This window comes from Oncorhynchus mykiss, chromosome 6 (genome assembly GCF_057628025.1).
Source record: "Oncorhynchus mykiss isolate SJ-2025 chromosome 6, ASM5762802v1, whole genome shotgun sequence".
Taxonomy (NCBI): domain Eukaryota; kingdom Metazoa; phylum Chordata; class Actinopteri; order Salmoniformes; family Salmonidae; genus Oncorhynchus; species Oncorhynchus mykiss.
Genome location: NC_143027.1, coordinates 51318265 through 51345407, shown reverse-complemented (window position 1 = coordinate 51345407; position 27143 = coordinate 51318265). Strand labels below are relative to the sequence as shown.

Below are 27143 nucleotides of genomic sequence, written 5' to 3'. Positions count from 1 at the left end.
GTGCATTGTGGGCATTTATTGAACTTTGGAAATATGTTTGAAACCCCCATTTAATGCAAATGTCACTTAAAAATGAACAAGTATGAACCATTGTTGATGTTTTGACAATCCTTTTTCATAAACAATATCATGAATAAATACAGGTTAATGATACTTTTCTACTATTACGTGGGGGACTTTTATTTTTAACGTTTTCCAAAATTCCGTGAACGGATGTACTTTTCAAATGTTGCTGATGAGACGCTGGTCCAGTCTGGGACCTCAAAAACAGCTGGAATCTGGAACTGAGCCTAGAAAATAGTCGAAGACAAAACCTGGGCATTAGCTAACTGAGCTAAAAGGTATTGTAAACGAAAACAATTATTTGTTATAATATTATATATTAAGCTATATGAAATCGTGTTTGTTGAATACTTGTGTAGCTATCTGCAATCCCTCTTTTTGATGACCCGATTCGTTTCCAACTGCTCGCTAGCTAACGTTAGCTAAAATGCTAACCTGCTTGCCTTGAGATGCTGGAGTCGATGGTCATTCCACAGAATGGTGATACTTGCTCAATTAGCTAGCAGTCAGACCTTTTTTTCCCATGTCAAATGTTCACTGCCTATACTGCATGTTAATTAGCTTGCTAGTTAGGCATTTAACGTTTGATGTAACTAACGTTAGCTAGCTATTTGTTTTCCAAATGCCAGCCAGCCATCAAGCTAGCTAGCTAACTAGGGACTCCCTAAAAACACATCACTTCGTACGAAGATATTTTCTTAGCAGGTTCGGGAAATATTTTTCGCTTACTACAAGCTTCACTCCGTTGATCTACGTGGGTGGAGTGGGATTTTTGTAGTAGGAGACACCTTTTGGTAGTGTGCAACTGCAGCCTGCAATTCGGGGCGTTGCTGCATGTTCAGCAATGCCCCCCGTCGAGCATCCCATTGGTTCCTTCATGAACACCGCCCATCGAGCGCCCGCATTTGTTCCTCAATGACTGCCAAGGTGTCGCCCGACAATGACTAGGGCGACACCATGTCCTAGCTAGCTACCCCCCCTCCCTACCGAAAATTGTAATTTATTTTAGACTGGTCTAAAGTAGCATGATATGAAGGAAATGTAGTCTATTTCAAAAGAACAGAATAGCTTACTCTGAGTTGTCCTTATGTTAGGTCCTGATCTGACTTTGCCAAATAGCTGTGGGCTACTCTAGTTCATTTAGCAGACAAGATTTGCTTAGAATTCTGTGGCATTATTTTATAGCATGAAGAATGAGAAAAAAGAAGAAACCCAAACACTGCTCTTGATAGTATCACTGCTCTTTAATAAGCTTTACTTATCGTCAGTGTTTTCTAGAATACAATTGAAGGATACAATTGGACAAATCTGAATAAAATAGAAAGGATATTTTCTCCAAGCGATTTGAGGGATTGCGCACATACGGCTATTTTGTGTTGAGCGGTGAACAAAGAAATGGGTGTTGATGTGTGCTTAATTTAGAGTTAATAATGTAACTTTAGTTGTTCTACAAATGTTGGGCTATATGTTTCGATGTTTAATACATTGTAAGGCTGCATGATGCGACTCTAATGATGATTTGAAAAAAGTTGCTTGAAAGGCATGAGCTCTGCTTTGTTTTTTTTGCGCAGGCTGTACACACTTCATCAGTCACTCATTCACAATTTGACAAACACTTGATAATGCCTAGAATTTCACGGCAGCATTCCCTTTGTGTGGCCATAATGCACCCTAAAAGAATCCATGCCTTTTGCAGCCAGTGGCCGTTGTGCCCTTCTCCCTGAGTGCTGTGTGCTCGGTAGCACCTCACTAACATGGCTCTCCATCATGTGATCGGATCTTTCTCACAGGTACAAGTGAAGACAGACACATCAGGGACGCAACTGCGGGCGTCCTTATACAATTCCGGGGTGCATATTGAAGATATTGGAAGAACTTTCCACATTTACTTTTCGTCAGCCAACAAGATGAGTAGGCCTAACGGACAGCAAAAGCCCTAGCCCATGTCAATCTGTATCCCCCATAGTACAAAACTCAACCTATTCTGTGTGAGAGAAACATTTCCAAACATAGTCTGGGATAGTTGCAGGATGCGACAGGTCCTAAATTAATATAACCGCTAGCATCAAAAAACATTAATTACGCAATGTGGCTGACACAACAGATCATAATGTTTAGCTTAAAATGTTGATAAACTACAGTGCCTTGCGAAAGTATTCGGCCCCCTTGAACTTTGCAACCTTTTGCCACATTTCAGGCTTCAAACATAAAGATATAAAACTGTATTTTTTTGTGAAGAATCAACAACAAGTGGGACACAATCATGAAGTGGAACGACATTTATTGGATATTTCAAACTTTTTTAACAAATCAAAAACTGAAAAATTGGGCGTGCAAAATTATTCAGCCCCCTTAAGTTAATACTTTGTAGCGCCACCTTTTGCTGCGATTACAGCTGTAAGTCGCTTGGGGCATGTCTCTATCAGTTTTGCACATCGAGAGACTGAAATTTTTTCCCATTCCTCCTTGCAAAACAGCTCGAGCTCAGTGAGGTTGGATGGAGAGCATTTGTGAACAACAGTTTTCAGTTCTTTCCACAGATTCTCGATTGGAATCAGGTCTGGACTTTGACTTGGCCATTCTAACACCTGGATATGTTTATTTTTGAACCATTCCATTGTAGATTTTGCTTTATGTTTTGGATCATTGTCTTGTTGGAAGACAAATCTCCGTCCCAGTCTCAGGTCTTTTGCAGACTCCATCAGGTTTTCTTCCAGAATGGTCCTGTATTTGGCTCCATCCATCTTCCCATCAATTTTAACCATCTTCCCTGTCCCTGCTGAAGAAAAGCAGGCCCAAACCATGATGCTGCCACCATCATGTTTGACAGTGGGGATGGTGTGTTCAGGGTGATGAGCTGTGTTGCTTTTACGCCAAACATAACGTTTTGCATTGTTGCCAAAAAGTTCAATTTTGGTTTCATCTGACCAGAGCACCTTCTTCCACATGTTTGGTGTGTCTCCCAGGTGGCTTGTGGCAAACTTTAAACAACACTTTTTATGGATATCTTTAAGAAATGGCTTTCTTCTTGTCACTCTTCCATAAAGGCCAGATTTGTGCAATATACAACTGATTGTTGTCCTATGGACAGAGTCTCCCACCTCAGCTGTAGATCTCTGCAGTTCATCCAGAGTGATCATGGGCCTCTTGGCTGCATCTCTGATCAGTCTTCTCCTTGTATGAGCTGAAAGTTTAGAGGGACGGCCAGGTCTTGGTAGATTTGCAGTGGTCTGATACTCCTTCCATTTCAATATTATCGCTTGCACAGTGCTCCTTGGGATGTTTAAAGCTTGGGAAATCTTTTGTATCCAAATCTGGCTTTAAACTTCTTCACAACAGTATCTCGGACCTGCCTGGTGTGTTCCTTGTTCTTCATGATGCTCTCTGCGCTTTTAACGGACCTCTGAGACTATCACAGTGCAGGTGCATTTATACGGAGACTTGATTACACACAGGTGGATTGTATTTATCATCATTAGTCATTTAGGTCAACATTGGATCATTCAGAGATCCTCACTGAACTTCTGGAGAGAGTTTGCTGCACTGAAAGTAAAGGGGGCTGAATAATTTTGCACGCCCAATTTTTCTGTTTTTGATTTGTTAAAAAAGTTCATGATTGTGTCCCACTTGTTGTTGATTCTTCACAAAAAAATACAGTTTTATATCTTTATGTTTGAAGCCTGAAATGTGGCAAAAGGTTGCAAAGTTCAAGGGGGCCGAATACTTTCGCAATGCACTGTATTAGGCTATTTCTTCACATAAGCTCAGCAATGAGCACATAGCAGTAGGCTATAAGCGCAAATGTTCCATTAGTGGGAAAACACCATTCTCAAAAGTGACCGCAAATGCAATTATGCATGTAATGCTTTTATTTAGGGATGGACCAGTATGACATTTTTTGGCCGATACGGATATCTGATATTTTCCTTGCCAAAAATACCCGATAACCGATATTAACATGTTTAGCGGACTTTTAAGCATTCTAGTATAGTTGAAACACACACACTGACCAAAAAGTTATTTTGTTGGCATTAACCTAGGTCCCCATCACCAGTCAAACATAATCAAAACTTATTTATTTCACAAAACTTGCTGTGCTGTTTCGTTGTTCATTTGTTCAGTCATTTCATTCTCAACCAGGATTTCATCATACATGTCAAGCAGTGAAGTTTCAGCTCTGTCTGTCCGTGGCCTCTCTTCCTCGGTGCGCACTGTCACTGTGTCCGTTTCCATCTTGTCCAGCTGTGTATGTAACATTTCACGTAAACCCCGTTTCTTGTCTGCATCGAAGTAGCGGTCCTTGTACCTAGCATCGAGCATGGTGGCGACACAGTAAAGAGGCTCAGAGAGAAAACCACCTAATCGCTCGTTCACAGCCTCGAGTACTTTTGTAAGTTTTAACCCCACGTCTGTGTCGACAGTATTGTTGAGCAGGCGTTTCAATGCCATGAGAGGGTATCACGTCTGCTGCAGACGCTGTTGATTAGCTTATTTCTCGAGTCAGTTGTTCGAATGGCGCTAGGAGTGTGTTTATGTTTCAAACATAAACACAAGCTAGACATCGGGCCAATATTGGCATTTTTAGCTAATATCGTCCAATTCCGATATATGCTCACCAATTATATTGTGCATCCCTACTTTATGAAAGACAATTTTCCACCCCCATGCTAGTGGCTAATGCTTAGAAATGATAATCCCAGATGTTGTGTATCGCTTTGAGCCAATCAGGTTGCAGTCTGTTGTTTACCCAAGACTGAATGTAAGGCGCAACATCAGAAGGTAGCATTCCTAGACATTAGCCACTCTAGCACGGTGGTGAAAATGGTGTTTCATAAAGAAAGTATGCCAGTTTTTCTCTGCCTTCTCCCCGTTATAAAGCTAGTTAAGGAGGAATATGATGCCCCACTGGGGACACGAGTGTATTACGGGGAATGCACATTGAGCCTTGGCTTCCCAGGCTAACCCAGTTTGATTTGATTTGATTTGCTGCTTGTGTATTCATTCATATATATCAGCTAAAAATGGAATGTTATCATGTTTTGGTCACAGAGTAAAAAAGCACATGGCTAGGTTTACTGTTTGAACAGTCGTTGAGATTATATTTGGTTAGTAATGCAAAATAGGCTACTTTGATGACTAGCCCATAGATCAGATCAAGGAACCAAGCGACAACACTGCCCCTTCAGCTGCGGAAGGAATATAGTAACATACTCAGGTAGTAAGAGTATGTTGAATGCCGAAGCATATGACCCTTTACTTGACCTCAGCCTAATTCTCCTAACCTGCTACTTAAATTCTATTAACATGTTACGAAACAGTCACTTTCGGTCATAGCTGTATTGAAGTGGCATGTTTTAGGCTATTCCAGCTTGGGAACGGGACTTGGCGGTTATTACTAATTACCACAGCCACAGAATACAAATGGTCTATATTGTAAAAATGTATGAAAACAAACATGATTTTTGGTCTTAATTTAAAGTTAGGGTTAGGCATACAGTTAACAGTGTGGTTAAGGACAGGCTTAAGATCAGATTTTATGAAGCAACATTTTTGAAATAGACAGGGTTTATGACTTTATGGCTGTGGTAACTAGTGACGACCAGATTTAGCCTAGATAGCGTACTAGCCTGGGCAGCCGGTAGTGTGCGCTATAGATAGTGGAGATCCATAGCGCCCATTAGCGGCTTTCCAGGCGCCGAAGAACATGGCTGTTGTTTTACATTCTCCCAACCAGTTGTGCTATTTTTTTTTGTATTTTTTTTTTGCGTTGTGTAACTTATTTCTTAACTTATTGTGTACATAATGTTGCTGCTGGCAACATCCGCATCGAACTAAAGGCTGAACTAAAGAGCTGCCACTTTCAAGGAGCAGGAGCCTAATCCGGGCGCTAAGAAATCCCGCTATGCCCTCAGATGAGCCATCAAACAAGCAAAGCGTCAATACAGGATTAAGATTGAATCCTACTACACCGGCTCTGACGCTCGTTGGATGTGGCAGAGAACGTCGCTCAGAACCCAAAACAGCCAGAGGAATATCCGCCATTTTGGAGTCAACAAAGTTAGAAACAACACCATAAATATTCATTTACCTTTGATGATTTTCATTAGAAGGCACTCCCAGGAATCCCAGTTCGACAATAAATGACTGCTTTGTTCCATAAAGTTCCATCATTTATGTCCAAATAGTCACTTGTTGTTAGCGTGTTCAGCCCAGTCATCCATCTTCATGAGGCGCAGGCACTTCGTCCAGACAAAAACTTGAAATGTTCCATTGCAGTCCTTTAGAAACATGTCAAACGATGTATGGAATCAATCTTTAGGATGTGTTTAACATAAAACATCAATAATATTCCAACCGGAGAATTCCTTTGTCTTCAGAAAAGCACTGGAACGAGAGGTAACTCTGTCGGGAGCGAGCGTCATGAGACCAAGGCACTCTGCCAGACCACTGACTCAGAGGTCTCATGAGCCCCTCCTTTATAGTAGAATCCTCCATTCAAGTTTCTAAAGACGATTGACATCTAGTGGAAGCCATAGGAAGTGCAACTTTATCCATATCGCAATGTGTATTCGGTAGGCCAAGCTTTGAAAAACTACAAACCTCAGATGTCCCACTTCCTGGTTGGATTTTTCTCAGGTTTTCGCCTGCCACATGAGTTCTGTTATACTCACAGACATCATTCAAACAGTTTTAGAAACTTCAGAGTGTTTTCTATCCAATACTGATAATAATATGCATATGTTAGCATCTTGGACATAATAGGAGGCAGTTCACTCTGGGCACACTATTCATCCAAAAGTGAAAATGCTGCCCCCTATCCCAAAAAGGTTATTAACATCAACGGGGCTGTAGTGGAGTGGGTTGAGCGTTTTCAAGTTCCTTGCTGTCCACATCACCAACGAACTATCATGGTCCAAACATACCAAGACAGTTGTGAAGAGGGCACGACAAAACCTTTTAAATCTCAGGAGACTAAAAAGATTTGGCATGGGTCCCCAGATCCTCAAAAGGTTTTACAGCTGCACCATCGAGAGCATCCTGACCGGTTGCATCACCGCCTGGTATGGCAACTACTCGGCATCTGAACGTAAGGCGCTACAGAGGGTAGTGCGAATGGCCCAGTACAATGGCCCAGTACATTACTGGGGCCAAGCGTCCTGCCATCCAGGACCTATATAATAGGTGGTGTCAGAGAAAAGCCCATAAAATTGTCAGCGACTCCTGTCACTCAAGTCATAGACCGTTTTCTTTGCTACCGCATGGCAAGCGGTACAGGAGCGCCAAGTCTAGGACCAAGAGGCTCCTCAACAGCATCTACCCCCAAGCTATAAGACTGCTGAACAATTAATAAAATCATCACTGAACAATTTACATTGACCACCCCCTCCCTCCCTCATTGTTCATTGTCTATGCATAGTCACTTCACCCCCACCTCCATGTACAAATTACCTCAACTAACCTGATCCCGCACACTGACTCAATACCGGTGCCCCCTGTATATAACCTCATTAGTTATCCTTATTGTGTTACTTTTTTATTATTAAAAAAGCTTAACTTCTTGTTAATCCAGCTGCCAGATTTCAAAAAGGCTTTACAGCGAAAGCACACCATGCGATTATCTTAGAACAGCGCCCCGCACACAAAAGCATTTTGAAAAACAATGTCAACCAGGCAGGTGCGCCACGAAAGTCAGAAATAGAGATTGAAATAAATGCCTTAGCTTTGAAGATATTCTTCTGTTGGCACTCCAAAACGTCCCAGTTACATCACAAATGGTCCTTTTCTTCGACAAAGTCCTTCTTTATATCCCCAAAAACCCAGTTTAGCTGGCGGACTTCATTCAATAATCCACCGGTTTCCCTCATTCAAAATGCATACAAAATGAATCCCAAATGTTACCAATAAACTTCTCCAAACAAGTCAAACAACGTTTATAATCAAACCTCAGGTACCCTAATATGTAAATAAACGATCAAATTTAAGACGCATGTGACAAAGTTTGATTTGTAGCCCATTAACTAACCTAAAGTAGCAGGCATAAAATAAACGCCTGAATCTAGATCTCCTTCATACTGGTCTTGACTAGTATGTTTTCTTCTGCACTGTTCAATCGAACCAGTAAATGTAGAGGAGGAATTAAGATGTGTCACCTTGTTAATGTCCAAAAGCAGAAGTTGTGTCATAAGCTTGCTTTTCACTTCCCCTGAAAACCGGAACATCCGATTGTTGGAGACGCGCAGCCATAGCCCATAAACCTAGCTAATTATTGTTGCTAATTTGGTTAAGGAAACAAAAATATAATTGCACCTTTTATACTTATATTCAATCTGGGGTTCATATTCAGTGATCTTTTAAATTCTTGATATGTAGTGCATTCAGAAAGTATTTTTTCCACATTATCTCATATGTATTAAATAGATGTTTTTCCTTCACCAATCTTCAAACAATAACCGTAATGACAAAGCAGAAACATGTTTTTAGAAACATTTACGCATTTATATTAAAAAAAAACATATCACATTTGCATAAGTATTCAGGCCCTTTACTCAGTACTTTGTTGAAACACCTTTGGCAGCGATTACAGCCTTGAATCTTCTTGGGTATGACTCTACAAGCTTGGCACACCTGTATATGGTGTGCCATTCTTCTCTGCAGATCCTCTCCAGCTCTGTCAGGTTGGATGGGATGCGTCGCTGCACAGCTATTCTCAGGTCTCTCCAGAGATGTTCGATCGGGTTCAAGTCCGGGCTCTGGCTGGGCCACTCAAGGACATTCAGAGACTTGTCCCAAAGCCACTCCTACGTGTTCTTGGCTTTGTGCTTAAGGTCTTTGTCCTGTCCTGAGGTCCTAACCTGCTCCAGGGCGCTCTTCATCAAGGATCTCTCTGTGCATTGCTCTGTTCATCTTTCCCTCGACTAGTCTACCAGTCCCTGCCGCTGAAATACATCCCCACAGCATGATGCTGCCACCACCATGCTTCACCGTAGGGATGTTGCCAAGTTTCCTCCAGATGTGTCTCTTGACATTCAGGCCAAAGAGTTCAATCTTGGTTTCATTTATCGGACCAGAGAATCTTGTTTCTCATGGTCTGAGATTCCTTTAGGTGCCTTTTGGCAAACTCCTAGTGGGCTCACTGCGGTGGCGATCTGCGTTCTCCTTTTGGCGCATCACAGCCTGCTGAAGGTGAACACGGACAGCTTCCCATGTCTCCTCTGCGCGCCTGAACCAGTCGTCCACCGCAGGAACCTCGGTCTGACTCTGATGTCAAGGCGCCAGAACCGGCTGGTACCCCAGTACGCACTGGAAGGGAGAGAGGATAGTGGAGGAGTGGCGAAGTGAGTTCTGTGCCATCTCAGCCCAGGGCACAAAGCCGCCCACTCCCGCGGCCGGTCCTGGCAATAGGTCCGCAGATACCTTCCCACATCCTGGTTTACTCTCTCCACCTGCCCATTACGCTCGGGGTAAAACCCTGAAGTAAGGCTGATCGAGACCCCCAGACGTTCCATGAACGCCTTCCAGACCCTAGACGTGAACTGGGGACCTCGATCAGACACTATATCCTCAGGCACCCCGTAGTGCCGGAAGAGGTGCTTAAACAAGGCCTTCGCAGTCTGTAGGGCCGTAGGGAGACCGTGCAGAGGGATGAGACGACAGGACTTAGAGAAACGATCCACAACGACCAGGATCGTGGTGTTACCCTGTGAGAGTGGAAGATCGATCAGAAAATCCACCGACAGGTGCGACCAAGACCGTTGTGGAACGGGTAAGGGGTGTAGCTTACCTCTGGGCAGGTGCCTAGGAACCTTACACTGGGCGCACACCGAGCTGGAGGAAACATGAATCCTCACGTCCTTAGCCAAGGTAGACCACCAGTACCTCCCCCTCAAACAGCGCACTGTCCAACCGATCCCAGGATAATCAGAGGGTGACGTGTGGGCCCAATAGATCAACCGGTCACGAACAGCAGACGATACATACAGACGCCCAGTGGGACACTGGCAGGGAGCGAGCTCTGCACGTAACTCCTGCTCAATGTCCGTGTCCAGCTCCCACAGGCGTGGAGTATGAGAGTGGGATCCATGGGCCACTCCTCTGTGTCATACAGCCGAGACAATACGTCTGCCTTCACATTCTGGGGGCCTGGTCTGTAGTAAAGGGTAAACACAAAATGGGTGAAAAACATGGCCCACCTTGCCTGGCGAGGGATCAGTCTCCTCACCGCCCAGATGTACTCCAGATTACGGTGGTCAATCCAGATGAGAAAAGGGTGTCTAGCCCCAACAAGCCAATGTCTCCACACCTTCAAGGCCTTGATGACATCCAACAGCTCCCGGTTTCCGCGTCATAGTTTCACTCTGTTGGGCTGAACTTCTTCGAGAAGAAGGCACAGGGGCGGCGCTTCGGTGGCTTACCCGAGCCCTGAGAGAGCACAACTCCTATCCCAGCCTCGGATGCGTCCATCTCCACTATGAACGCCAAAGAGGGATCTGGATGGGCCAGCACGGAAGCCGAGGTGAACAGAGCCCTCAGGTGACTAAAAGCCCTGTCCGCCTCAACTGACTTCTGCAAGCGTACCGAGCCCCCCTTCAGCAGTGAGGTAATGGGAGCCATTACCTGACCAAAACCCTGGATGAACCTCCGGTAGTAGTTGGCAAACCCTAAGAACCGCTGCACCTCCTTTACCGTGGTTGGAGTCGGCCAATTACACACGGCTGAAATGCGGTTACTAGAGCGAGAGCCAAATCGGCATGTTCAGGGGGAATGCGCATGGTGGAGACCTGGTCTGGACTCTCCATCGTAGTAGCACCAATAGAAACCCCTAAACACCTCCCCGAGCACTCTCACGACCACCCCGTGAGAGCCCTCTGTGGCCAAGAAACAGTGGGGTTATGACAAGCTAACCAGGGTAGGCCTAGCACCACGGGAAATGCAGGAGAGTCAATAAGGAAGAGAGTAATTCTCTCCTTGTGACCCCCCCTGCGTCACCATGCACAGAGGAGCGGTGACCTCCCTAATCAACCCTGACCCTAATGGTCGACTATCTAAGGCGTGAACGGGGAAGGGCACAGCCACGGGAACAATGGGGATCCCTAAACTATGGGCGAACGCTCTATCAATAAAATTCCCAGCCGCGCCTGAATCGACGAGCCCCTTATGCTGGGAATGCGGGGAAAACTCAGGGAAAGTGACATACATATGTTTGTGTACAACAGAGGGCTCTGGGTCAGAATGGTGCCGGCTCACATGGGGTAGCACCAGAGCCAATATACTGGTTAACTATTATGCATATAGCAACAAAGGGAAAGGTGCCAATTCTACAGGACACTGAAGATTGTTTCAGAACTGCAGACAGCGACCATATCCAAAATAATATTTGATTTATTAGTGTAGCACCATTATTTTTACATAATACAACCATATACCATATATATAATTTCAGTATCACATGTCTTACAGTGATGGGCTTTGCCATCCCCGCAGCCTCCGCAATAGATTAGTCCATTGAGACAGGTGCGAATCAGACGGGTGTCTTGTGCACCATGAAAAAGTAATGATAATTGCGACTGCTTGACTAAAGAAATCTGTCGACCAACAGCCTATCGACCAATCAATCGACCAGTCAACTAAATGGGGTCAACCCTAAACACTGCACAGCTAGTCACATTACGTTGAACAGTCTAAGTGAGTCACCTAAAGGATTTAGCCTGTAGACATTGATCAGCTGTGTTGGGTGACTTTTGGATCGAGACAGTTCAAACAGCCACTCTAGGTCATAGAAACTTGGTCATCACAGATTTGCAGGAAGTGGCCTATAGTCAATAGTGTGTCCCAAATGGCATCCTATTGCCTATATAGTACCCTATGGGCCCTGTTCAAAAGTAGTGCACGCAATATGGAAAAGGGTGCTATTTAAGACACGGTCCAGATCTATAAATCACAAAGTTGTCTTTACTTAGGCTGTAAATGAATGTGGAATGCTAATATCAGGCTTTATCAAACAGGTTGCTTCTCACTAGGGTGTCAAGAATAATGCTGACTGAAGATGGATGCTCCTGAGTACTTGGATTTGGATGAGATTGACTTCACTGATGATTCAGTGGTGAGTAAAAGTCCAAAACTCAGGTTGTTCTACAGTAAATAGTTACACACCATCTGGCTATGCCAGGGGATGTAATATAGTCTATGGGGCAGTTTCCTGGACACAGATTAAACCTAATCTCCATTGAGTTTGCTTTTTAGTCCAGGACTAGTCTTAATCTGTGTCGTCTGGGGAAACCACCTCTATATGGAGTACTTTCTAGGCTACAGTTGGCTAAATTAATATTTCAATGTAATAAGCACTTATAGACAAACATGTTGATGGTCTCTTCCCTGTAAAAGTATTCTGTGACATCCTTGAAGAACATTCCAGAGCTGTCCAGAAGAAACGATGGTCAGGGAGAAGAAAGACAAGGTGTGGCTATTATTGCAAATGTATTTTTTTATATATGAATGTCTTATTATTTTGTAGCACTACAGGTAGCCTAAATGGCAGATAGAAACGTTTTTGTTTTATTTTACCATCTTTAGCCCCAGCCATCAACTGGAGCCGTGGTGTGTCGTCACATAGTGGCGGTGGAATCAAGCCGACCGGCATCGCCGACGTCCACAGCAAATTCCGGCCTGTGAAGAGGGTCTCGCCACTCAAACATCAACCGGAGACCTCTGACAACGAGAGTGACAACGAGGCTCAGGCTCACAATGGGGAAGGCAGCAGCAAAGAAGAAGCCTCAGACAAAACACCTGCAGCCTGCGAAGGCCAGGGATTTAAAGCCAAGAGCCTGGGAACCGGAGGAGCTCTTTTTGGGGAGCTGGAGCACTACGACCTGGACATGGATGAGATACTGGACGTGCCTTACATTAAATCCAGCCAACATGTCTCTACTCTTCCCAGAGTTCCCCATGACAAAAGGACGGTGGGCGGCGGTGGCAACGCCAGTGACAGGTGCCACGGCGTTAAGGCCTCAACACTTACCCACCCTGAGAGCCTTGCAAGTGTCACCCAGTACTGTATGCTTTCGCCCGTCAAATGGTCTGATATGAGGAAGTTGAAATCTCTGGACCCGGACAATCACCGGCCACCCGCTGGGGGCTATGAACACTCCACACCAGGATCACTTAGCAGTTCCTCTGCCTCAGACGTGGATAAACTTTTAGCCAACAGGGCCTACCCAGAGACACAGGCACACAAGACAGGGGCTGACACCCCTGGGAGCAGCCAGGCTATGATGTTCCCCCTCCAGGGCTGTGCTGGGTCTAGGCAGGACAGCAGTAAGACCTGGAACGGTACAAGACTGCACGGAGAGTGTGATGACGAGACCAAGAAATCCCAGAACATCATCAATATCATCCGAGAGGGGCAGATCTCTCTGTTGGTAAGTCAACAGTATGGGGGAAAGCCATAGCAATATAGTTGTAGGCTATATGAACAATACCATTTTGTATCAGCAACTCACTGAGTGTTATTCCTGGTGTTCTCTGTCCATAGCCTCACCTGGCCGCTGATAACCTGGAGCTGATCCAGGACGAGGAGGGGAACAACCTGCTCCACATCTCTGCGTCCCAGGGCCACGCTGACTGCCTGCAGCACCTCACCTCCCTCATGGGAGAGGACTGCCTCAACGAGCGCAACAACCACCAGCTTACACCTGCTGGGCTCGGGGTGAAGGTGAGTGAGGGGTTAGACGACGGGTGAGAGAGAACTTAACTTGTGGACATTGCGAGTCAACCATGTCCAATGATGTCCACCTACAATGTCAACCAAGGCAGACGTCTAGGTTTCATTCTAAATGGCACCCTATGGGCCCTAGTCTAAGGTACTGCGCTATATAGTGAAAAGGGTGCCATTTGGAACGAATGCCTACTAGAGTTGGTTGTTAGTTAAGACCTTGATATTCCTGTGGGGATAGATGACACCATGTCTCCGGCTGTGCAAGTCTGGGTTTTGGATACTTATCTGTATTTTTCTCATTTACCCTCTTTCATTCCTTGTCTTCAATAAAAGAGCATCAGGACAGTGTCTATATCAAACTGATCTACAGAATAACTTGTGCATGTTTGTGTGCGTGCAGAACGGCCATTTGGAGTGTGTGCGCTGGATGGTGAGTGAGACGGAGGCCATCGCTGAGCTAAGCTGTAGCCGAGAGCACCCCAGTCTCATCCACTACGCAGCCCGCTACGGACAGGTGAGGGAGACAGACGCACACCGTTTTATAACCCTATCATTGGGGAAATATAACTATTAGAATTAGAACTATTAGAATTTTAGCAACCATGAAATGGCGGAGCGATTTCTGCGTAGTGCATCTTTTAAGTGTGGAAATTAGAGGTCGACCGATTATAATTTTTCAACGCCGATACCGATTATTGGAGGACCAAAAAAGCCGATGCCGATTTAAATAAAATATGTAAAAGTACAACGTTTGAGTTCCTTGCTCAGAACATGAGAACATATGAAAGTTGGTGGTTTTAGGTTGTAGTTAATATAGTATTTATAGGACCATTTCTCTCTATACCATTTGTATTTAATTAACCTTTGACTATGGGATGTTCTTATAGGCACTATAGTATTGCCAGTGTAACAGTATAGCTTCCGTCCCTCTCCTCACCCCTACCTAGGCTCGAACCAGGAACACATCGACAACAGCCACACTCGAAGCAGCGTTACCCATCGCTCCACAAAAGCCGCGACCCTTGCAGAGCAAGGGGAATAACTACTCCAAGTCTCAGCGAGTGACGTTTGAAACGCTATTAGCGCACACCCAGCTAACTAGCTAGCCATTTCACATTGGTTACACCAGCCATTAGGCTGATAGGCTTGAAGTCATAAACGGCGCTGTGCTTGCGAAGAGCTGCTGGCAAAACACACGACAGTGCTGTTTGAATGAATGCTTACGAGGCTGCTGCTGCCTACCATCGCTCAGTCAGACTGCTTTATCAAATCATAGACTTAATTATAACATAATAACACACAGAAATACGAGCCTTTGGTCATTAATATGGTCGAATCCAGAAACTATCATTTCAGAAACAAAACGTTTATTTCAGTGAAATACTTAACCGTTCGGTATTTTATCTAACGGGTGGCATCCCTAAGTCTAAATATTCTTGTTACATTGCACAACCTTCAATGTTATGTCATAATTACGTAAAATTCTGGCAAATTAGTTCGCAATGAGCCAGGCTGCCCAAACTGTTGCATATACACTGACTCTGCGTGCAATGAACGCAAGAGAGATGACACAATTTCAGCTGGTTAATATTGCCTGCTAACCTGGATTTCTTTTAGCTAAATATGCAGGTTTAAAAATATTTACTTCTTTGTATTGATTTTAAGAAAGGCATTGGTGTTTATGGTTAGGTACAAGTCGTCCAACGATTGTGCTTTTTTCACAAATGCGCTTTTGTTAAATCATCCCCCAGCGTTGCATCGATTATATGCAACGCAGGACACGCTAGATAAACGAGTAATATCATCAACCATGTGTAGTTATAACTAGTGATTATGTTTGATTGATTTGTTTTTTATAAGATAAGTTTAATGCTAGCTAGCAACTTACCTTGGCTTCTACTGCATTTGTGTAACAGGCAGGCTCCTCGTGGAGTGCAATGAGAGGCAGGTGGTTAGAGCGTTGGACTAGTTAACTGTAAGGTTGCAAGATTGGATCCCCCGAGCTGACATGGTGAAAATCTGTCATTCTGCCCCTGAACAAGGCAGTTAACCCACCGTTCCTAGGCCGTCATTGAAAATAAGAATGTGTTCTTAACTGACTTGCCTAGTTAAATAAAGGTATCAAATTAAATAATTAAAAACTGCAAAATCGGCACCCAAAAATACAGATTTCCGATTGTTACGAAAACTTGAAATCAGCCCTAATTAATCGGCCATTCCGATTAATCGGTCGACCTCTAGTGTAAATATATACAGTATATTGCAGTGTGGTCACCACTGCAGCATTTCTGTTACCGCAATATCTATCCACACTTAGTATTATATAGTATGACTTTTTAATCCCATTTTCTTTAATATTTTTTAGTGTATATTTTGTCCTTTTGGATGTTCATGATCTCTCTTTTAGGAAAAGGTTCTGCTGTGGCTGCTCCAATTCATGCAAGAGCAAGCCATTTCTCTGGACGAAGTGGACCAGTACGGAAACAGTGCAGTGCATGTAGCTGCTCAGTACGGCCATCTCACTTGCATTCAGGTATGTAGCCAATGTGGCTGTTGGAAAAGCATGGCGCCTTCGAACAAGGTATGGTAGTAGGTGCTAGGCGCACCGGTTTATGTCAAGAACTGAAATGCTGCTGGGTTTTTCACACTCAACTGTTTGCCGTGTGCTTCAAGAATGTTATTTTTGAAGATATTGATTCTTTGGCTCCCCAAAGAATATATATACAGTGGGGCAAAAAAGTATTTAGTCAGCCACCAATTGTGCAAGTTCTCCCACTTTAAAAATATGTGAGAGGCCTGTAATTTTCACCATAGGCACACTTTCAACTATGACAGACAAAATGAGAAAAAAAAATCCAGAAAATCACATTGTAGGATTTTTAATGAATTTATTTGCAAATTATGGTGGAAAATAAGTATTTGGTCACCTACAAACAAGCAAGATTTCTGGCTCTCACAGACCTGTAACTTCTTCTTTAAGAGGCTCCTCTGTCCTCCACTTGTTAACTGTATTATGGTGGTGAGGGTAGGCAACAACATTTCCACCCCGATGATCATCAACACTGGTGCCCCACAAGGGTGCGTTCTGAGCCCTCTCCTGTACTCCCTGTTCACCCACGACTGTGTGGCCACGCACGCCTCCAACTCAATCATCAAGTTTGCGGACGACACAACAGTGGTAGGCTTGATTACCAACAACGACGAGACGGCCTACAGGGAGGAGGTGAGGGCCCTCGGGAGTGTGGTGTCAGGAAAATAACCTCACACTCAACGTCAACAAAACTAAGGAGATGATTGTGGACTTCAGGAAACAGCAGAGGGAACACCCCCCTATCCACATCGATGGAACAGTAGTGGAGAGGGTAGTAAGTTTTAAGTTCCTCGGCGTACACATCACAGACAAACTGAATTGGTCCACCCACACAGACAGCATCGTGAAGAAGGTGCAGCAGCGCCTCTTCAACCTCAGGAGGCTGAAGAAATTCGGCTTGTCACCAGAAGCACTCACAAACTTCTATCACCGCCTGGTACGGCAACTGCTCCGCCCACAACCGTAAGGCTCTCCAGAGGGTAGTGAGGTCTGCACAACGCATCACCGGGGGCAAACTACCTGCCCTCCAGGACACCTACACCACCCGATGTCACAGGAAGGCCATAAAGACCATCAAGGACAACAACCACCCGAGCCACTGCCTGTTCACCCCGCTATCATCCAGAAGGCGAGGTCAGTACAGGTGCATCAAAGCTGGGACCGAGAGACTGAAAAACAGCTTCTATCTCAAGGCCATCAGACTGTTAAACAGCCACCACTAACATTGAGTGGCTGCTGCCAACACACTGACTCAACTTCAGCCACTTTAATAATGGGAATTGATGGGAAATTATGTAAAATATATCACTAGCCACTTTAAACAATGCTACCTAATATGTTTACATACCCTACATTATTCATCTCATATGTATATGTATATACTGTACTCTATATCATCTACTGCATCTTTATGTAATACATGTATCACTAGCCACTTTAACTATGCCACTTTGTTTACATACTCATCTCATATGTATATATTGCACTCAATACCATCTACTGTATCTTGCCTATGCCGCTCTGTACCATCACTCATTCATATATCTTTATGTACATATTCTTTATCCCCTTACACTTGTGTCTTTAAGGTAGTAGTTTTGGAATTGTTAGCTAGATTACTTGTTGGTTATTACTGCATTGTCGGAACTAGAAGCACAAGCATTTCGCTACACTCGCATTAACATCTGCTAACCATGTGTATGTGACAAATAAAATGTGATTTGATTTATTAATGGCACCTATTTGAACTTGTTATCAGTATAAAAGACACCTGTCCACAACCTCAAACAGTCACACTCCAAACTCCACTATGGCCAAGACCAAAGAGCTGTCAAAGGACACCAGAAACAAAATTGTAGACCTGCACCAGGCTGGGAAGACTGAATCTGCAATAGGTAAGCAGCTTGGTTTGAAGAAATCAACTGTGGGAGCAATTATTAGGAAATGGAAGACATACAAGACCACTGATAATCTCCCTCGATCTGGGGCTCCATGCAAGATCTCACCCCGTGGGGTCAAAATGATCACAAGAACGGTGAGCAAAAATCCCAGAACCACACGAGGGGACCTAGTGAATGACCTGCAGAGAGCTGGGACCAAAGTAACAAAGCCTACCATCACTAACACACTACGCCGCTAGGGACTCAAATCCTGCAGTGCCAGACGTGTCCCCCTGCTTAAGCCAGTACATGTCCAGGCCCGTCTGAAGTTTGCTAGAGGGCATTTGGATGATCCAGAAGAAGATTGGGAGAATGTCATATGGTCAGATGAAACCAAAATATAACTTTTTGGTAAAAACTCAACTCGTCGTGTTTGGAGGACAAAGAATGCTGAGTTGCATCCAAAGAACACCATACCTACTGTGAAGCATGGGGGTGGAAACATCATGCTTTGGGGCTGTTTTTCTGCAAAGGGACCAGGACGACTGATCTGTGTAAAGGAAAGAATGAATGGGGCCATGTATCATGAGATTTTGAGTGAAAACCTCCTTCCATCAGCAAGGGCATTGAAGATGAAACGTGGCTGGGTCTTTCAGCATGACAATGATCCCAAACACACCGCCCGGGCAACGAAGGAGTGGCTTCGTAAGAAGCATTTCAAGGTCCTGGAGTGGCCTAGCCAGTCTCCAGATCTCAACCCCATAGAAAATATTTGGAGGGAGTTAAAAGTCCTTGTTGCCCAGCAACAGCTCCAAAACACTGCTCTAGAGGAGATCTGAATGGAGGAATGGGCCAAAATACCAGCAACAGCGTGTGAAAACATTGTGAAGACATACAGAAAACGTTTGACCTCTGTCATTGCCAACAAAGGGTATATAACAAAGTATTGAGAAACTTTTGTTATTGACCAAATACTTATTTTCCACCATAATTTTCAAATAAATTCATTAAAAATCCTACAATGTGATTTTCTGGATTTTTTTTCTCATTTTGTCTGGCATAGTTGAAGTGTACCTATGATGAAAATTACAGGCCTCTCTCATCTTTTTAAGTGGGAGAACTTGCACAATTGGTGGCTGACTAAATACTTTTTTTGCCCCACTGTATACATACTGAACAGAAATAGAAATGCAACATGCAACAATTTCAAAGATTTTACTGAGTAAGAAATGTATCCACTAGCCATTGTCTATGGATTTCACATGACTGGGCAGGGTAGCACAGCCATATTGGTGGGCCTGGGAGGGCATAGGCCAGGAGATGCTAAATATATTGATGTTAATTCATGTTCAATTACCGTGAGACCGGAAGTTATTTGCTTGACAATCACCGGCTGATAACATTTTGTGACTGCCGTAATGTCGTTATTAAAGATTGAAAAAAGCAAGGGGCCTAAACAGCTACTCTGGGGAATTCCTGATTATATCTGGATTATGTTCCATTAAAGAACAACCTCTGTGTTCTGTTAGTCAAGTAACTCTTTATCCACATTATAGCAGGGGGTGTAAAGCAATAACACATACGTTTTTCCAGTAGCAGAATGATCGATAATGTTAACAACATGTCAACACCTCTAACAAGACAGCACCCACAATCATTTTATCAATTTCTCTCAGCCAATCATCAGTCATTTGTGTAAGTGCTGTGCTTGTTGCGTGTCCTTCCCTATAAGTGTGCTGAAAGTCTGTTGTCAATTTGTGTACGGTGAAATAGCATTGTATCTGGTCAAACACAATTTTTTCAAGAAGTTTACTAAGGGTTGGTAACAGGCTGATTGGTCAGCTATTTGAGCCAGTAAAGGGGGCTTTACTATTCTTGGGTAGCAGAATGACTTTAGCTTCCCTCCAAGCCTGAGGGAACACATTTTCTAGTAGGCTTAAATTAAAGATGTGGCAATATCGTCAGCTATGATCCTCAGTAATTTTCCATCCAGATTGTCAGACACCGGTGGCTTGTCATTGTTGATGGACAACAATACTTTTTTTACCTCTTCCACAATGACTTTATGGAGTTCAAAAATACAATTCTTGTCTTTCATAATTTGGTCTGATATACTCGGATGTGTAGTGGTCAGCATTTGTTGCTGGTATGTCATCCCCAAGTTTGCTTATCTTGCCAATGAAAAAGTAATTAAAGTAGTTGGCAATATCAGTGGGCTTTGTGATGAATGAGCCATCTGATTCAATGATGGTGCCGAGTTGGCTTTTTTTTTTTTTTTTTCATTTAAGGTGCCCCAAAGCTTTTTACTATCATTTTTTTTATATAATTTTTCTTTGTTTCATAAGTTTATTTTTTATTTACTTTAGTCACATGATTTCTTAATTTGTAGTACATTTGCCAACCAGACTTATTTGCCATACTTTTGCCTCATCCCTCTCAACCATACATTTTTTTAATTCCTCTTTGGTCCAAGAGGATCAAACAGTTTTTACAGTCATTTTATTACTGGATGCATGCTTATTAGTAACTGGAATAAGCAATGTTGTAAATGTGTCAAGTGCAGCGTCTGGTTGTTCCTGGCTTGCTGAATCAACAGCAGGAAACAAATCAGGAGTTATATATCCGCTCATTCTATTGTGCCCTTGTCTATTAAAGAGAGGATCTGGACTTTAGACTGTGCTTTTACAAAATAGAATGAGGATGCGGGGCCGGCTGTTGATTCAGCAAGCCAGACGTATCAAAGTACGGTCGGTGACCACATGAACTATGTTTCAGAGAGACAAGCTGGGCCTAGGAAACATTGAAAACACTGTTTTACTTTGTTTCTGCACTTCTATGTACGCTAGATAATACAGATTTCATTTGCATGTTTTGTTGTTAAACTAAGTTGTTTTAGAGGAAGAATACTGGACGATAAGGACATTTGTAAATGTACTTTTTGGATGTTTGCCCATCCGTTTGCACTAAATGCTTTCTGTACCATTTTCTTGAACAGCTATTCATTATTCTGGTAAGGATTCAATGCCATTTCAGACACTACTAACAGCCGATAGGTCTTTGTTTGGAGCTCCTACTACATGAACTGACAAAGCAGCATGTCTTTCTTTCCTCAGACCCTGGTGGAGTACGGCTCCAACGTCACCGTGCAGAACCAGGGCGGCGAGAGGCCTTCCCAGAGCGCCGAACGGCAGGGCCACACCACCTGCGCCCGCTACCTGGTGGTGGTGGAGACGTGCATGTCGCTGGCCTCCCAGGTGGTCAAGCTCACCAAGCAGCTCAACGAGTGAGTGGGAGGTTCCTGTCTGACTCTTTTGATCTGTCCCAAAAAGCATCCTATTGCATACATAGTGCACTACTTTTGACCAGAGGCCTATGGGTCCTGGTCAAAAGGAGTTCCCTATATAGGGAGCAGGGTGTTATTCAGGATGCGGCCTTTAACTCACCTCAGATTACTTGTTTTCTGAAATTATTCCCTATATAGTACTATTAGCAGAGTTCTGGATTTGAGTCACATGACTTGGACTCGAGTCTTGAGACTCGACTTAATAGAAAAGAAAATAACTTAATACTTGATTTGGACTCTCAGACTTGAGACTGATGACTTGAAATTATCCGGCCAGGTTTTGTAACATTTTGTCACTCATTGTGGCACAGAGTCTCCGTGGATCACTCTCCATGCAGTCAGAGACAGTAGCCACAGCATCACCTTAGCAAAAAAGGCAACAGATTGGCTAGTGAAATTCACACTCAACCCTCACCCTCAACACAGGTCAGGTAAGCTAGCGAACAGATTGCTGATTTGCTGTACAGGTGCAGCGCAAACATGAAATGGTAGTGAGAGAGGATTGCCATAATAAATAAATATGCATCTCCCCAAAAAATTGGTGATCAAGAATATTAACTGCCGACAGCCTAGTGGTGAAGAACGTTGGGCCAGTAACAGAAAGGCTGTTGGTTCGAGTCCTCGAGCTGACTAGGTGAAAAATCTGTCTGCCCTTGAGCAAGGCACTTAACCCAAATTGCTCCTGTAAGTCGCTCTGGATAAGTGCATCTGTTAAGTAATTAAAATGTAAATGAAAGTTCACCAGCAATGGGGCATCAAGGAACAATTAATAGCATAGGCTTACTGGTCTTTTGGTATGTCAAAATTGCTTAAAATGTATAGTTTACTTATGAATCTTGCATTTGGAATTTGATGTTAAAATTCATTATTACTGTGGCGCAATTCTCGCCAGTGTAGAGAGCTTTGTTTTCTTGTTGAAATGGTTGCTGTTACTTTCACATGTTTTAAATGCATACATGGTAAATCTATATTTAATCTAATCCGACAATAATTGCTAGCGTTTCATCATTCCATGCCCGTACTGTTTATTGCAACACTTGGACTTTTCTGTTTGATACGATACATTTTAATTTAACATTTCTTACACTCTGAGGCGGCGCAAGGTTTATTGTTCACATGAGCGTTTGTGAGACTCATGTGGTGGAAGTTCTGTTTCTTTAATTCAATGTATCGTTTCTCATATTTCCCTGTTTATGTCGGAGTTCCGTGTGTCTGTGTCCTATGTCTCTGTCATTCTGGTTGCGCCCACCTCAGTGCCTATTCTAGGCTACGTGGACTGTGTGCCACACTTTGGAGTCAGTACGTTGCACAAGAGAGAATTATTGTTCCATGTATGAATGTTGATGAAATATTATTAATAATCAATAAGTCTGATGAAGACGTATGTACCATTGTTACAACACTTGTTACTCGAATAATAGGGACTTGGTCTCACCTCTGGCTATCAGTGCACTTCGTCTCTGGTCAGAAGTAGTGCACTACATGGGGAATAGGGTGCCATTTGGGATGCACATAAACCTAGTCTTTACACCAATGTGGATAAAAATAAATAATAATTTCTTTAAAAGGGTGTAATAACCGCAGTATTTCAGAAAATGTACATTTTTAGCATGCAAACTTCTTCTATACAGCGTTTTGGAAATGGAGATGCACTGAGGATTTTTTGGAGGTTAATTTTTATGAATCAATGTTTTAAAAATGAAGATTTCCTTAGCTGGTTAATTTACCTTGAATGCATGTCAGTGTTATCATTATATATTGTTCCAAAAAATTTCAGACAAGCAACAAAGACGAATGCTCTACAGAATCAAGTTCAGCTACACCTGGATCCCTTAAAAGCAGAGGGAACTTTGCCACGATCGCCCAGGTCTGATCTTCCACCACATACTGTACTGTACACCATTCACCGTCTACACATTGATTACAAGCACGTACATGTAAATTAAATATTTCCAAATCAGTAATTTCTGTCTTTTTGATGATCAGCTCCCATGTCCCGTCTGTGGAGGCGTGGCCTGAGATGACCCTGACCGCAGAGGGGACCCCCGGGGATGGCCACTGGATCCTGAGGCAGAGGAGCGTCGACTCAGACACCGTCCTGCGCCAACTACTGGGTAAAGACATCTCAGACAAGGTGTGCACCAAGGAGAAGCTGTCCCTGGAGTTCCAGGAGGGCTCCAAAGCGGGGCCTCCTAGTCTGAACGGGGCCAACCCTGGGCCCCTGCGCAGGATGGGGGTGGTGGAAAGACGGGAGCTGAAGCTGGCCAGACTCAAGCAGATCATGCAGCGCTCTCTCAGCGAGTCCGACTCGGACACCTACCCCCCTGAAGAGGCCAAACATGGCCCCCCCCCAGGGGTGCGCCTAGAGAGACCCAGCCACCTGCCCATTGCAGAGAGCGAGGAACCTGTCGGCAGCCTGCATCTGGGCATGAAGAAGCACACATCGACCACTGAGCACAAGTCAGCTTTCGTCCTCAGCACCTCCAAGTCCATGGATGGATACCCCTCGCCCACATCGGACAAAAGCGAGCTTGACGCTGACGGGAAACCGGAGGCCGGTGGAGATTTCCCCGACTACAACAATGGACAAAAGATCACGACGAGCCCCAAAAGTGCACTCAAATCGCCTACCTCTCGAAGGAAGACCTCCCAGAACCTGAAACTGAGGGTGACCTTTGATGAGCAGGTGGTTCACAAGACGGGGCCACCAGAGAGTGAGCCGCCCAAGGGTTCCCACAGTAAAGAAGGAGCCGGAGGTAGGACTCCCACAGGGTCTGAGACGGTGAAGCGCCCGTTCGGGACATTCCGCTCCCTAATGGAATCGCTGAGTGGAAATCAGAACAGCAACAATAATAATGTCCAATCGTCTCCCTCTGTCAAACAGTCAAGCTGTGGTGTGTCCCAGGGCTCGCCTGGCAGGAAAACTGAGGTTAAAACCAGTCCATGTGGGCACTCCAAGGGCAAGAGCAAAGCTAGTGCTGTTTAGGGGCCTTTGTTTGCTTTTTTAAAGGACACAATAAAAAGTATTGTACTTTCTCTCACAGTATTTGATCAACTTGACAATTTATCTGTAACTGAAGTGTCCTCTGAAGTATCCAATACAATTGTATTAGAGTATGTATACTTATGCACACACAGTTATACCATTGGTAAAACAATCTGTGGTTTTTCTCATGCACTTAATGTGCACTAGCACAAAGCGTATACACTGAATTAAAAATATAAACGCAACATGCAACAATTTCAAAGATTTTACTGAGTTACTGTTCTTATAAGGAAATCACTCAATTGAAATGAATTCATTTGGCACTAATCTATGAATTTCACATGACTGGGAATAGAGATATGCATCTGTTGGTCACGGATACCTTTAAAAAAAGGGTAGGGGCGTGGATCTGGTTTAACCACAATTTGCCTCATGCAGTGTGACATCTCCTTCACATAGAGTTGATCAGGCAGTTGATTGTAGCCTGTGGAATGTTGTCCAACTCCTCTTCAATGGCTGTGCGAAGTTGCTGGAAATTGGCGGGACATGGAACATGCTGTCGATCCAGTGCATCCGAAACATGCTAAATGGGTGACATGTCTGGTGAGTATGCAGACCATGGAAGAACTGGGACAGCTTCCAGGAATTGTGTACAGACCCTTGCGACATGGGGCTGTTCATTATCATGCTGAAACATGAGGTGATGGCAGTGGATGAATGGCACGACAATGGGCCTCAGAATCTCGTCACGGTATCTGCATTCAACTGCCATCGATAAAATGCAGTTGTGTTCATTGTCCTTATCTTATGCCTGCCCATATAATAACCCCACCTCAACCATGGTGCACTGTTCACAACGTTGACATCAGCAAAACGCTCGCACACACAACACCATGCACAGCTGAAACCGGGATTCATCCGTGAAGAGCACACATCTCCAGCTTGCCAGTGGCCATCGAAGTTGAGCATGTGCTCACTGAAGTCGGTTACGACACCAAACTGCAGTCCGGTCAAGTCCCTAGTGAGGATGAGCATGCAGATGAGCTTCCCTGAGACGGTTTCTGACAGTTTGTGCTGAAACTCTTTAGTTGTGGGCTCCTGAGTGGCACAGTGGTCTAAGGCACTGCATCTCAGTGCTAGAGGTGTCACTACAGACCCTGTTTCAATTCCAGGCTGTATCAAAACAGGCCGTGATTGGGAGTTCCATAGGGCGGCGCACAATTGTCCCAGCGCCGTTCTGGTTAGGGTTTGGCATGGGTAGGTCGTCATTGTAAATAAGAATTTGTTCTTAACTGACTTGCCTAGTTAAGTAATGGTTAAATAAAAAACATCTGCTGCCGGGGTGGCTGATCTCAGATGATCCCACAGGTGAAGAAGCCGAACATGAAGGTCCTTGGCTGGCATGGTTACACATGGTCTGTGTTTGTGAGGCGTACTGACAAATTCTCTAAAAAGACGTCAGAGGCGCCTTATGGTAAATAAATGAACAGTAAATTGTCAGGGAACAGCTCTAGTGGACATTCCTGCTTGCCAATTGTACGCTCCCTCAGAACTTGAAACATCTGTGGCATTGTGTTGCGTGACAACTGCGCATTTTAGTGAACTTTTGTCCCCAGCACAAGGTGCACCTGTGTAATGATCATGCTGTTTAATCAGCTTCTTGATATGCCTCCCCTGTAAGGTAGATGGATTATCTTGGCAAAGGGGAAATGCTCACTAACAAGGATGTAAACAAATTTGTGCTTTTTTTCTTCTTTTTTTTTAGAAATAAGCTTTTTGTGCATATGGAACATTTCTGGGATCTTTTATTTCAGCTGATGAAACATGAGACCAACACTACATTTTGCGTTTATGTTTTAGTTCAGTGTATTTGCAACCACTGTATATATTTAAAGCTTCCTTCACATCACTTCTAGTAATTCGTAGTTTCATTATCTATGCAGTGGTTGGTTATTGCCAATATTTGAGTTCCTGTCTGTATCAGTGACATGTATTGATGAGAGGTTTGAATGCAGTGATTTAATATAACCACACTTTGAGAATGAGGACACGTGTCCTTTTCTAATTATGATAGCATTGTTAGGGCTCTGGTGGAATATAAATGGTTGATCATGTTTTTTGTTCTTATCTTTGGTGTAACACACATTTGACAAAATGTCAAACGATGAATTTGACACTTCCTTCAGTACAAATGCAATAGTTGCTCTAGTCTATGTGCGGTGTTAAACCTAAAGTGTATTTTACATTTTGTAAATGAGTTGTTAGGTTTTGTATGCACAAAGACGGAATTAACCAAATGTTGATGATGCTTTGCGCCCTCCCACTAGTTACGACAAACTCTGAGCTGAAATAAACCATTACTTGTCTTCTGTCTCCTGTTTGTCTGTATGATTCTGTGGATTCAAAACAAGTCTGAAATTGTTACGGTTTGAAACATTACCTGGGTCATTCTCAGATGTTAGTCCAAATGCAGTCATGAGTCAGTATTGGCTCACCACAATCCATAATCAAGATACAATGCCATCATGATGAGGTAATACAGAGTTATTACACATGTAATGTAAGTTGTG

The 27143-nt window shown here is 43.8% G+C and overlaps 1 protein-coding gene and 1 long non-coding RNA gene across 5 annotated transcripts; one reads left to right on the top strand and one right to left on the bottom strand.

The window, feature by feature from the left end:
- On the bottom strand, positions 1-921 carry LOC149982911 (uncharacterized). Its single transcript, XR_016496745.1, has 2 exons — positions 499-921; positions 1-290 (listed from the first exon to the last, which is right to left on the bottom strand). It is a non-coding gene; the product is annotated as an uncharacterized LOC149982911 (long non-coding RNA).
- On the top strand, positions 210-26939 carry sncaip (synuclein, alpha interacting protein). Of its 4 annotated transcripts, none has more exons than XM_021606782.3 (10): positions 210-341; positions 12066-12163; positions 12466-12517; positions 12634-13478; positions 13592-13771; positions 14175-14288; positions 16182-16307; positions 21358-21527; positions 23365-23454; positions 23574-26939. In XM_021606782.3, the coding sequence occupies exons 2-10, from the start codon at positions 12107-12109 to the stop codon at positions 24571-24573; spliced, it is 2634 nt and encodes an 877-aa protein (XP_021462457.3). In that variant the 5' UTR covers positions 210-341; positions 12066-12106; the 3' UTR covers positions 24574-26939. The 4 variants fall into 4 exon arrangements, with proteins under 4 accessions (XP_021462457.3, XP_090094299.1, XP_021462456.3 ...); XM_090238173.1 differs by having other exon boundaries at positions 229-341; positions 12081-12163; XM_021606781.3 differs by having other exon boundaries at positions 229-341; positions 12445-12517.
- Positions 26940-27143: the final 204 nt, after the last annotated feature.

Excerpts from the sequence above, each read along its gene's own strand:
- sncaip (XM_021606781.3), top strand. The coding sequence starts at position 12,107 with ATGGATGCTCCTGAGTACTTGGATTTGGATGAGATTGACTTCACTGAT. Across the intron at positions 14,289-16,181 it reads ACGCAGCCCGCTACGGACAG|GAAAAGGTTCTGCTGTGGCT; the intron begins GTGAGGGAGACA and ends TCTCTCTTTTAG. Across the intron at positions 21,528-23,364 it reads CTCACCAAGCAGCTCAACGA|ACAAGCAACAAAGACGAATG; the intron begins GTGAGTGGGAGG and ends AAAAAATTTCAG.